Below are 11,231 nucleotides of genomic sequence, written 5' to 3' on the forward strand. Positions count from 1 at the left end.
AACCAAGCAAATCCTAAGACCTAATGTTGAAAGAAATACAAGACAAAGTGAAAATTCTGCACAGTTCCATGACGAAAGAGAAGATAACTAACTTTTCTTCTGCATAGCTCCATGTCATGTCTTGAACAATATTTACGAGTATCTGATTAAAATATTTGCAATGCGTTTTTATCAACCTGTTCCGCTTTGTTGGGGGTACCTATCTCCTGGTATTCAATATCTTTGTATCCAATGTCTTGTATAAAAAAATCAGTGCTGTCGAAAGTACTTTTTAAACGATATTTAGTATGGAAAGTACTTTTTCACAAAACATTCAACCGAATGATCTTTAAAAATAGCTCCAAGTCTCCTGGTATAATATCTTTGTATCCAATGTCTTGTATTAAAAAAAATCAGTGCTGTCGTTAGTATTTTAGCAACACAAATTTTACTAAAAGTACTTTTTCCCAAAACATTCAACCGAATGGCCTTTAAAAATAATTCGAAATAATGACACTTAGTAGTAAAAATATTAAAGTCACAATACCACAGGTGACAGCACTGACTTTGTAACTAAATATTCGCATCATGCATGGCTAACTAGTTTGTTAGACCGAAGAATAATAAATTTTATTTATCTGTGATTGATTACGCTACTCTATTACATTTACGTGACTTTATGTAAACCTCTATTTTTTTTTTTTTTAATTTATTTCCAGGATCACCGTGGCACGTTGAAATAATGTCATCACCAGGATTAACAGCATTAGGCGAGTCAACTCGCCTCGTACCAGCAAATACGTCGGCGGTTTTTGAGATACTGCCGCCTCCTGGAGCAAGCCTATCCAAAGGCGAATGCGTGGCCACAGTTTTAACGCCTAACAAATCCAAACTGAATGCCCGCGTTACCCACGAGGCGGCAAACGGTGCAGTGCGCATCGAATTTGTCCCCACCGAAGTCGGAACGCACATCATCGAAGCTGCAATTAGCGGAACAAAAATATCTGGTGGACCTTTGGTAGCCAAGGTCTATGATGCCAGTTTGATACAAGTGACAGATGTCAATGGCGGAGTTGTCGGTCAGCCATGTCAGTTCCGTGTAGACGCCAGCGCTGCTGGAGAAGGTCAATTAGAAATATCGATTAATGAGGGCGAAGTCCCGAATCATGTGCAAGTTGTTGGTGGTGGACGTTGTTTGGTATCATTTACGCCCGAACAAGCTAAGCCACATTTGATTGATATTAAATTTAATGGAGAAACCGTTCGGGGTTGTCCGTTTGTATGTTCGGTGGCGGACACAAGTCGTGTTATGTTGAATCTCACAAATCTAGAACTGATTCCAGTCAATAGACCCGCTTCGTTCCATATCACAGTTAGTGGAGGAGGAGCAGCGGAATTGGCAGTCAGTGTAAGGGGACCCCATGGCGAGTTACCAGTTCGGGTGACTGGAGATATCCATGCGGGCTTCACTGCGGAATTCACTCCAAATACCGTCGGCGGACATTCGATCAATGTGGAGTATAATGGCTTCCCTGTGCAGGGAACTCCGTTCCTTGCCAAGGCATATGACGCAACTAAAGTTGTGGTCGGAAGTGTATCGCGAGGAACGGTAGGTCGCTCCGTTCAGTTTACAGTCGATGCTGGAGATGCGGGCGAAGGAAATTTAGAGATAACAATTTCCGCTAAAGGCCTTAATATACCCACACAAGTTCATCCACAAGGCAATGCAAGGTTAGTAACCATCTCAAGACCTCCATTTTCCATAGACCTCTAAGATTTTTTATTTGATTTTTTCTAGATTCTCCGTATCATTTGTCCCAGCTGAGGCATGCGAACACACAATCAACGTATCATTCAACAAAATGCCCGTCCCCGGATGTCCCATCACAGTTAATATTAGTGGTGGGATGTCAGGACCGCAAGTTTCATTAGGTGGGCCTGGCCCAGTACATCAGCCAAATTCTTTTGTAATCAATCACACTGGCGGTCGCTTAGAAGATATCGAAGTTAATGTCGAAGGTGAGTTTGGAATTTGATCTAAAATATATTTTTGGATCATCAAAAAAAAAAAATGGTGGATTTTGAATTTTTTTTGTGTTAAAAAAAAACTGAAAGGATATCGGTTGCATATACATTTATACAATCGCACACATCATAATGCATTTAAGCATTTTTTCTGTATAGCAAATAACAAAAAATTTAAAGAGTTTTTCTTATTCTTTTAATGGAATGTGTGCATTTGTATATCATTTGTTTCTACGTTTCCCATTTTTAAAAAACCTTTCATTTGAATCCTTGTAATGTCCTTTCTTTCTCATTATATGTTGATTACCTGAATCAGTTTTGCACACATTCTTCATACTGAACTATGTGTTTATTTTTCAAAATTTATTGTAATTCACTTGTTGAAAATTGCACGATATTTCTTGAGAAATTGTACGATATTGGTTGAAAATTTAAGTAAATAAAATATAAAATAAATATAATTAAAATTAATTTAAGAGATGAAAAGAATTGGGCTGATATGAGTAGGAACTACATAAGCCCAAATAGCTTCTTCAAGTTAATGGTAATGTATTGATTTTCAAAAATGCCCAACATTTAGAAAAAAAGTTGAATTACCATTTTTAAGAATACCTACTTAAAAACGAAATTTCGAAAAATGAGTCAATCAAAAAGAGAGATAGTATAGTAACTAAAGCTAAAAAAACGAAATATTAGGGAACACGGCCGATCAGCTCCGATTTTGATGATCTTTTTTTTAATCATCAGTGATTAAAAATACTTCAACTTCTATGGATTAAAAATTGCCGCTATTGCCGTATTGATTTTTTAAATTTAATTGGAGACTTTTAGGAACAAAAAATTTTTGTTTTCAAAAATTTTGCTTAAATTTGGTAAATTATGGCAAAAGATTGTCTAGAAAATTAAAGGAAAAAAATAATATATGGGAGTGAGAGACAGTCTTCCATCGTTAAGGCGATAGATGCAATTTTCTCACAACTTGCAAAACTTACAAAAAAAAAAATTATTTGACCACAACGGCAACACCTACAATATTTAAACATACTTTTTTAAAAAAGCAAGAAAATTATTAGGTAGGTCTTTTTTGTTAAATTCAAATCAGCTTAATTGAATGCAGCGTTTTTGAAAAAAACTAGTCCTCAAATTCTGAATTTTGAAAAAATAAATGTATTGAAAAAATTTTATAATGTCGTTTTAAAATTTGTTCGTAATAAAATTTGCATTTATTTTTAAAACTTTTTTGGTCATATTAATTTTTATTTGATTTAATAGAAGGAAATATCAATATGAATTACACTTTATGAACAAAATTAAACAGTATTTCATTTTCGAAGAACTTTTTTTAATAGAATTTTTTGACAAAAAATTAATTTATTTTTTCAAAGTTTACCATTTAAATACAAAGTTATTCTTTCCTCATTCAACAGTCGTTATTGTTGAAGGTTAAATAGCGAACCTTTGAAGGTCTTATTTGTCAAAATCTTAGAGAAAATCAATTATTTAGATAAAAAAATTCAGTTTTTATCAAAACAAAAAAAAAATCCAATGAAATTGTAGTAATTTTTATTTTTGTTTCAAAAATGTTACAAAAATTACATTTTCCTCTCCGAAATTTAACTTATAATATCTATTTGCAAAAAATTTTTAAAAATAAACTCATGAAAAAAAGTAATTTTAAAATTTCTTAATAACATTTTTTTTTCAAAATCTGAATTTGAGGACCATTTTTTTCAAAAACTCTTCATTTAAATAAGTGGATTTAAATTTTAGGAAAAAGAATGAGCTTCTGGTTTTTTAAAAATTAGTTTTTGAATATTTTAGGTGTTTACGTTTGTTCATTTTTTTTTTTTTTTTTGTGTTTGAAGTCAGTTTGTGATAAAATTGCATCTATCGCTTAAGCCTTAAACGATGAAAGATTGTCTTTTACTCCCATATATTTTTTCCCTTAAATTACTAGAGAATCTTTTGGTATCATTTAATTTGGAAATTTAAGGAAAAAAATTGGGTTTGTAAAATACAAATTTAATTTAAATAAAAAAAAACCATATGGCAACATCGGCAATTTTTAACCCATAGAGGTAAAAGTATTTTTAAATACCGACGTTTAAAAAAAAGGAAATGGAAATCGGAGCTTTTGGGCCGGGTTTCGTAACATTTGCTTTAGTTACTCCACTAAGATTGAAATATTTTTTAAGAATCCAAAAATGTGTGATTTTGAAAATTTTGTAAAATTTTGTAAAATTTTCAAGTTTTCTCGGCAAAAGTCTAAACGAAAAGTAAAGCGGCACTAACAGTTAAAAAAAAATTTTTAAAGCTAGTGTTATCAGTACCAGTTGCTTTAATTAACTTTTAATTTGGTTAATTGGGTATCAAAAATTGCTGGCCAAATTTTAAAGGCGGTAATATAAATTTAACTCTGAACTCATTTTACATACCAAAATCGGTTAGCCATTCCTTTCAATGTTTGACATTTTGAAGACATCAAAAATAAAATCTAAATACTGATTAGGTACTTAAACCAACCAATACGATGCACTTTCTCACTCCTCCTATTCTCTTCCCATCTATAATTTTATTTTTTGTTAAATGTTTTATTTTGTAAAATTTATAAAAAAAAAAATATTTTGTGTTGATTTTTTTCGTTTTCAATTTTTTACCCGTAAGATTTATTTATTAAAAAAAAAATAATTTATTTTCTGTTTTTATTTTTTTTTTTTATTTCTCACTTTTATATCTGTATATTATTTCAGGGCGACGAAGACTTTTGTACTAGACTTTTATAAATATTTTATTATTTTAACTTTTGAGTTTTTTTTTAATTTTTACAAAAAAAAAACAATAAAATCTTACAATTTACTACTTATTTGCAATAACCTTAGATTTTTTAAGAGTATATGAAATATGAAACACAAACAAAGTTTTATAAATTTGTTGTATTTTGAACTTTTTACTACATACACACACACACACTCCACGTTAACAATGAATGATAAAAAAATATTTACAAAAAAAAAATAAAAATTTATTTACTAATTTTGTTTGCATTTTAATTTTTTTGTAGATAGAATTTTTTTATAAGAAAATTATATTTTTAAAATTAGTAAAAATCATTTTTGTATCAACTAACAAAAAATCTTGTTCTTTAACTTTTTTCTTTTGGTTTTGGATTTTTCGTAGATAATATTGAAATCTTAAAATAAATTACATTTTTTTAAATTTAATTTTGAGCATGTATCCTTTTTATCCTGCAAGCAAAGATCCTTTTCTATCTGAGGCTTTTGTTATTAAATTTTTCTCACTTCCCATCCCCCCCCCCCCCCAATAAAAAATCCCCGCCCACATCCAAATCATATTTGTATTTGCTGACATAAAAATGTTGACTTCATTGTCTTCTTCCTTATTTGCTACCACAAAAAAAAACTACTACCAACAAAAAAACAAAAATATTTATTAAAAAATGGTAAAAAAAATAAAAAATAAAATCGCATATAAAAAATTGCGATACAAATCTTCGATAACTTTGGGCTAAATTGTCCCGAAATAATCAGGACCCGCTGGGCAATCTGTGCCAGCTCAAGTCCATCAGACCGCCGAAGGTGTTTTCAAAGCTGATTTCGTTCCACGCTCTGTTGGAGAGCACCGTGTCAATGTAACGGTAAATGGGTTACCAACTGCTGGAAGTCCTTACGCTGCTAAGGTGAGCTCAAAACCCTCCTATAAACCCTTCACAAGCTTAAAATTCTTTCCATTTTTTTAAAGGTCTATGATGTCAATGCAATCAAAGTGAAAAATGTAAGCACCGGAACCGTCGGAAAACCGGTCACTTTCCTCGTCGAGACTTCCCAAGCTGGCCCGGGAAATCTTGAAGTTACCGTAAATGGAGGTCGAGTTCCCACCTCGGCCCAGGGTCAAGGCCAACACACTTATGCCATCAGTTTCACTCCCCGGGACGCCCAAAATCACACTGTGGAACTTCGGTTCAACGGGCAAGATGTCCCGGGAAGTCCGTTCACCTGCAGAGTATCAGCCGCTGCTCGGATAGTTTCCCCAGAAACAATGGACAAAGTCAGCGTTGGTCGAATGTTTGACTTTGTCGTCGAGTCCGATACCATGCCTCTGGTTGAGGTCCTTGGTCCTGCACGTCGAAGTGTCGCAACAAAAATTGAACGTGCTGACGTCGGTTACAGTGTCAAATTCGAACCAATCGATGTTGGTGACCACTCGGTAGAGGTCCGTCTCCCTGGAGGAGGTCATGTTGAAGGTAGTCCATTCTTACTGAAGGCCTACTCAGCTGAAAAAGTAGTCGTAACCGATATTCGTCCAGGAGTCGTAGGGAAAAGTGTCAGTTTTGGCATAAATGCAAGTCAAGCTGGTGCTGGAAACCTCGAGATAATCGTCGCAGTTAATGGCAAGAATGTCCCGAATTTCGTTCAATCCGAAGGAAATGCTCGATTCAAGGTGAACTTTAAGCCAACCGAAGCAGCAGCGCATTCACTGTCTGTTCGGTTCAATGGACATCCAGTTCCTGGGTCACCATTCACGTGTCATATTGCTGCAGCTCCAGTATCACTTCCTCGAGCTATGGCTTCTGGGGAAGGTCTTAAACAAGCTGCTGTCAAAATGGAGAACATATTCGAGTTAGACGGCTTCGATGGAGTAGAACCACAAATATTTGTCACATCTCCATCGGGAGATAATGTCGCCTGCCAGATTAGCCATCGTGGAGATACTTATAAAGCTTCATTTCGGCCAATGGCTGTTGGGCGCCATTTAATTAGTGTTACAGCAAACGATCAACATATCAATGGTTCCCCTTTTTCATGCAACGTTTTCGATGTGTCTCGAGTGACTATTAGTGGTTTGGAGCAGCATGAAGGTCCATCACCACTTGGAATTCCAGTAACTTTCAGCGTTGATGCCGCTGGAGCTGGAGAAGGTACTCTAGAACTTGTGGTCTCAACTGACACCAGTACTGTCAAAGCTGAGGTAGTAGCCTGCGCTCGAGGTCTCTATGACGTAACTTTCATTCCACAAAGCAGTGAGCCCCACTATGTCAATATAACTTTCAATGACGTGCCGGTAGATGGCAGTCCATTCCACGTTGATATCCAGCAGACTACCCAACAGATTCAAATTGGCAGCTTGGCTACTATCGACTTCCCTACTGATGACCAGATTGCAGAAATTTCAGGTCCTGACCACAAGCCAGTGGCTTACACAATCACAAGACACAGCGCCGAATTCCGTACAAATATGATTGGAAACTATTTGATCCGGTTTATTGACCGTGATACCAGGCAACATGTTGCAACAAGGACCCTGACCGTTTTTGACCCATCTTTGGTGAAGATAACAGAGGTTGGAGAAGCTCTTTGCCATAGACCATCTAGCATATCGGTATCACTTAACGATGCCGGACAAGGAACACTCACAGCCATGGTTCGTTGCGGTGCAGCAGAGGTCCCTCACTCTATCCGAGGGCCTTCGAAAAGCGGTATCTGGGAGATTGTGTACCATCCTACTAGAGTCGCTCCTCATAAGATTACAATTCTTTATAACGGAGTTCCGGTATCTCTCAAGCCCCTCGAGATCAATGTGCTACCACCGGGAGCTGGCAAGGAAATCAGTGTCAGTGGCTTGGGACTCTATCAGGCTCGTGTGGGTAAAACAACCTCGTTTGCCATTGACACAGTTGGAAGACCTGCCAGAGAATTTGATGTTGTAGTTTCGGGCCCTGGGGGTCAGGCTTTGCCAGTTCGTTGCTATCAGACAAAAGGTGGACAGTTACAAGCGGAATTTACAATCAATAAAGTTGGACAATGTGTGCTTGGTAAGAAAGTCTAAGACCCTAAGGTGACAATTTACTAACTCTTTTTTTCCACAGAGGTGCTTCATCAATCCAAACCACTGCCGGGAAGTCCATTCACTTGCGAATCATTTGATTCATCTAAAGTCGCCATTCAAGGAGTTCCTAAGGGACAGATGGCGCTGCACAGTCCTATTTGTTTCACATGTAAGTTTGAGAAAAATTACGATGTCAGAAACGGTGTTTTTTAAATTCTTCCATTTTAGTGAGAACTGATCAAGCTGGAGTTGCAGAAGTCGAAGCTTATGCTGTTTCCCCAAGCAATCAGAACCTTCCAGTTCGAGTGACTGAACAAAGTGATGGTGTCTATTCGGTAGATTTCCTTCCGTCAGTTCCGGGAAATCATAGATTAACGGTGCTCTATGGTGGAGAAACGGTCCAAGGATCACCGTTTAACTTTACAGTTTCTGCAACTGGTAACAAAGGTGATACTAGAGCGGCTGGAACTGGGCTTGAAGTGTGCCACAGAAATAAAGAAGCTTCGTTTGTTGTCTATTGTCCGATTGCACCGAATGTTCAAATCGAACGGGTCGATGAGTTCGGGGAGAGAATTGAACCGAAAATTAAGGTTTGTGTTCCTTTAGCCCCCTTTTTTTTCTTTCCCTTACCAAGAAGTTCTCCTTTCAGGCCCTTGGAAACAACGAATGGAGAATTTCCTATACAATTTTGTCGGTGGGTCGGTATGAAATCCGGGCAAGCTGCCCTAACCGAGGTTCCTTGCCCGGATCCCCTTGGAACGTATCATGTGTGGAAGCTTCAAAGGTCACTCCCGTTGGAGGTTGGGGGACCCTTCTTGACCATGAAGGTCGTTTAATTTTGCCAGCTCGGATAGTTTTTGATGTTGATCAAGCTGGTCCGGGAGAACTTGTTTGTACAATAGATGGTATTGAGATTCCTGTGGATAAACTAAGTGATGGAAAGACTAGACTTTTTGTTTCCGCTGATAATCTTGCTCCTGGAGAACATGATCTTGATTTGACATGGAGTGGAATGTCGATTGTTCAATGCCCACGAAGTGCCTATGTTACAGCTCAGCAAGCAGCTGATAAGGTTGTTCTAACTGGGAGAGGTCTTGCAGCTTCCCAGGCTGGGGAGGCAGCCCACTTTACCATCGATGCAACGAATGCTCCAGCTGGAAGACCAGAGGTTATCCTTGTCCATCAAGACAATACTGCTGTTCCGGTTAGTCTTGCTCAACCAAGACCTAATGAAAATATCTGGTTGGCATCGTATACTCCACAAAAGTCATCTTCTGGTTCGTTGACTTTGTCGGTTAAATGGAATGGAAGACTTGTTAAGGGCTGTCCACTTACAGTGGCAGTGGGTTCATCGATGGATGCTTCGAAGGTTATAGCTTCTGGAGAAGGTCTTCGCCATGGAGTTGTAGGAAAAGAGATCAAATCATGGATTGATACTAGGAGAGCTGGTCCTGGAGAATTGACAGCTCATTGTGCTGGTCCAAGAAAAGTTGCCTACTGTGAGCTCTATGATCATGGTGATGCAACGTTTACATTGAACATTAAGCCCCAGGAACCGGGAAGACACTTATTGACCATAAAATATGGTGGTCAACATGTTCCTGGATCGCCATTTAACTTGAAAGTTGCTGGAGCCCCTGATGCTAGCAAGGTACAATACAATTTTGTCATTTTCTTCCTCAGGGTCCTAAATTTTATTTCAAAAAATGTTCTAGGTTCGTGTATACGGTCCTGGTATTGAACATGGAGTGCTGGCTACTTTCCAGTCACGTTTTATTTGTGACACAAGAGGAGCTGGAGCTGGCCAACTGACTGTAAGAGTGCGAGGTCCGAAAGGTGCGTTCCGAGTGGAAATGCAACGTGAGAGTCAGAAGGACAGGACGATACTTTGCAAAGTAAGGATTTTTAATTTTTCTTTAACCAATTTTATTCTAAATTAATTTTTCTTTTTTTAAGTATGACCCAACGGAACCTGGTGACTATCGAGTAGAAGTCAAATGGGCTGGTGAATTTGTACCCGGTTCACCATTCCCGGTTATGATTTATGACACAGAGGAAGAATTACGACGCTATATACAAGGTTTATAGATATTTCTTTAAGGATTCTCTCTAAATTATATAAATCTTCCTTAGTTGGCCTTTAAAAGGATCAACGAAGAGTCGTGAAAGCTGTTCACTTTTTTTTTAATTTATTGTTTTACATTGCAAAATTTGTTTTTTATTTTATTATTTTATGTATTGAAATAAATTATATAAAAAATAATATTAATTTTTAAGAGGATTTACTTTATACAAGTAAATAATAATGATAAATTATTGTTTAAACATTTTTATGCAAAAAAAATTATAAAAATTGAAAAAAAAAAACAACGAACGATGTTAGATAAAATATTTGAAAAAATAAAACATAATAATTTTAAATTATACTTTAGTAGGAATTAAAAAAAAAATGTCATTAACATTATAAAAAGCACTGGAAACATTTTGGTCTGATAAAACATTCTAAGTGTAAAAAGGAATGAAACAAACAAATATATTGTTCTTATAAATTTATGAAAATAATTCTCATTTTGTTTAACATTAATAAATTTTACTAGTTTTATTTATTAAATAAAAAAATAGAAAATTTTGGTGTTACTTGAAAATTGATGTGTCATTTTAAATCAATTATAAACCTACACATACAATTAAAAAAAAATATTATCAAATAATTGATTAATCAAATTTTAATTTTTTGAAAATTTTGTGAAATTAAAACATTTTGTTGATTTGCTACTTGTAAGCGAATCAACATAATCACAAATCAATAAAATGGTGTGTAAATTTTTAATAGTAAGTACTGCTTTTTTTAAATGCCGGGACTGTTACGAGGTCTCTCGTAGTCAGTCTATCTCAAGTCTCAACAGAATTATACTTTTTAATCAAAATCTTTAGAGCCATCTGGGAAAAATAATCTTTTCCCCTCCAAAAACCCTTAATCACAAAGTTTGAACTTTGAAGCAGTTGTTTTCGAAACCATGTCCCAATTTTTCTTCATAAATTCGAAAGATCCCAAATGAGATTCGTTTTTTTTGTCAACAATTCCATTCAACAAATATGATGTAGGTAAGATATTTTAAACTAGTCTTTAAAAAAAGGGAATACCATAATTTTTCGGGAGGCCTTACTATTTTTATTCTTAGTATTTCCTCCGTCCTCCCTTTCTAGAAAAATATGCTTTGATGAAATATATGAACTTAAAAAAATATATCAATTTTTTAAAAACGGCAACGCCATATTTCCGTTCTCCGCATGTTTTGAGAAAAACTAAAAACGCAGTTTTGTTAGAATCAATAAGTCTATTACGTATAACAAATTTAATCAAAATCGTTAGATCCGTTTTC

The 11,231-nt window shown here is 35.7% G+C and overlaps 1 protein-coding gene across 5 annotated transcripts in view; it reads left to right on the forward strand.

Annotated features, from left to right (window-relative positions):
• The window catches only part of LOC129916747 (filamin-B), a 59,133-nt gene extending 49,171 nt beyond the window's left edge, over nucleotides 1–9,962 (forward strand). For 4 of the 5 annotated variants that reach the window (XM_055996881.1, XM_055996877.1, XM_055996899.1 and 1 more), the window contains 9 exons: nucleotides 699–1,710; nucleotides 1,778–1,998; nucleotides 5,553–5,701; nucleotides 5,764–7,834; nucleotides 7,889–8,017; nucleotides 8,077–8,438; nucleotides 8,498–9,499; nucleotides 9,564–9,743; nucleotides 9,805–9,962. In XM_055996881.1, coding sequence (XP_055852856.1) covers nucleotides 699–1,710; nucleotides 1,778–1,998; nucleotides 5,553–5,701; nucleotides 5,764–7,834; nucleotides 7,889–8,017; nucleotides 8,077–8,438; nucleotides 8,498–9,499; nucleotides 9,564–9,743; nucleotides 9,805–9,936 — 5,258 coding nt within the window. In that variant the 3' untranslated portion in view covers nucleotides 9,937–9,962. Of the gene's footprint in view, nucleotides 1–698; nucleotides 1,711–1,777; nucleotides 1,999–4,754; nucleotides 4,980–5,552; nucleotides 5,702–5,763; nucleotides 7,835–7,888; nucleotides 8,018–8,076; nucleotides 8,439–8,497; nucleotides 9,500–9,563; nucleotides 9,744–9,804 lie in introns of those variants that run through there. The other variant, XM_055996906.1, reaches the window with a different exon arrangement.
• The last annotated feature ends 1,269 nt before the right edge of the window (nucleotides 9,963–11,231 follow it).

This window comes from Episyrphus balteatus, chromosome 1 (genome assembly GCF_945859705.1).
Source record: "Episyrphus balteatus chromosome 1, idEpiBalt1.1, whole genome shotgun sequence".
Classification (NCBI taxonomy): domain Eukaryota; kingdom Metazoa; phylum Arthropoda; class Insecta; order Diptera; family Syrphidae; genus Episyrphus; species Episyrphus balteatus.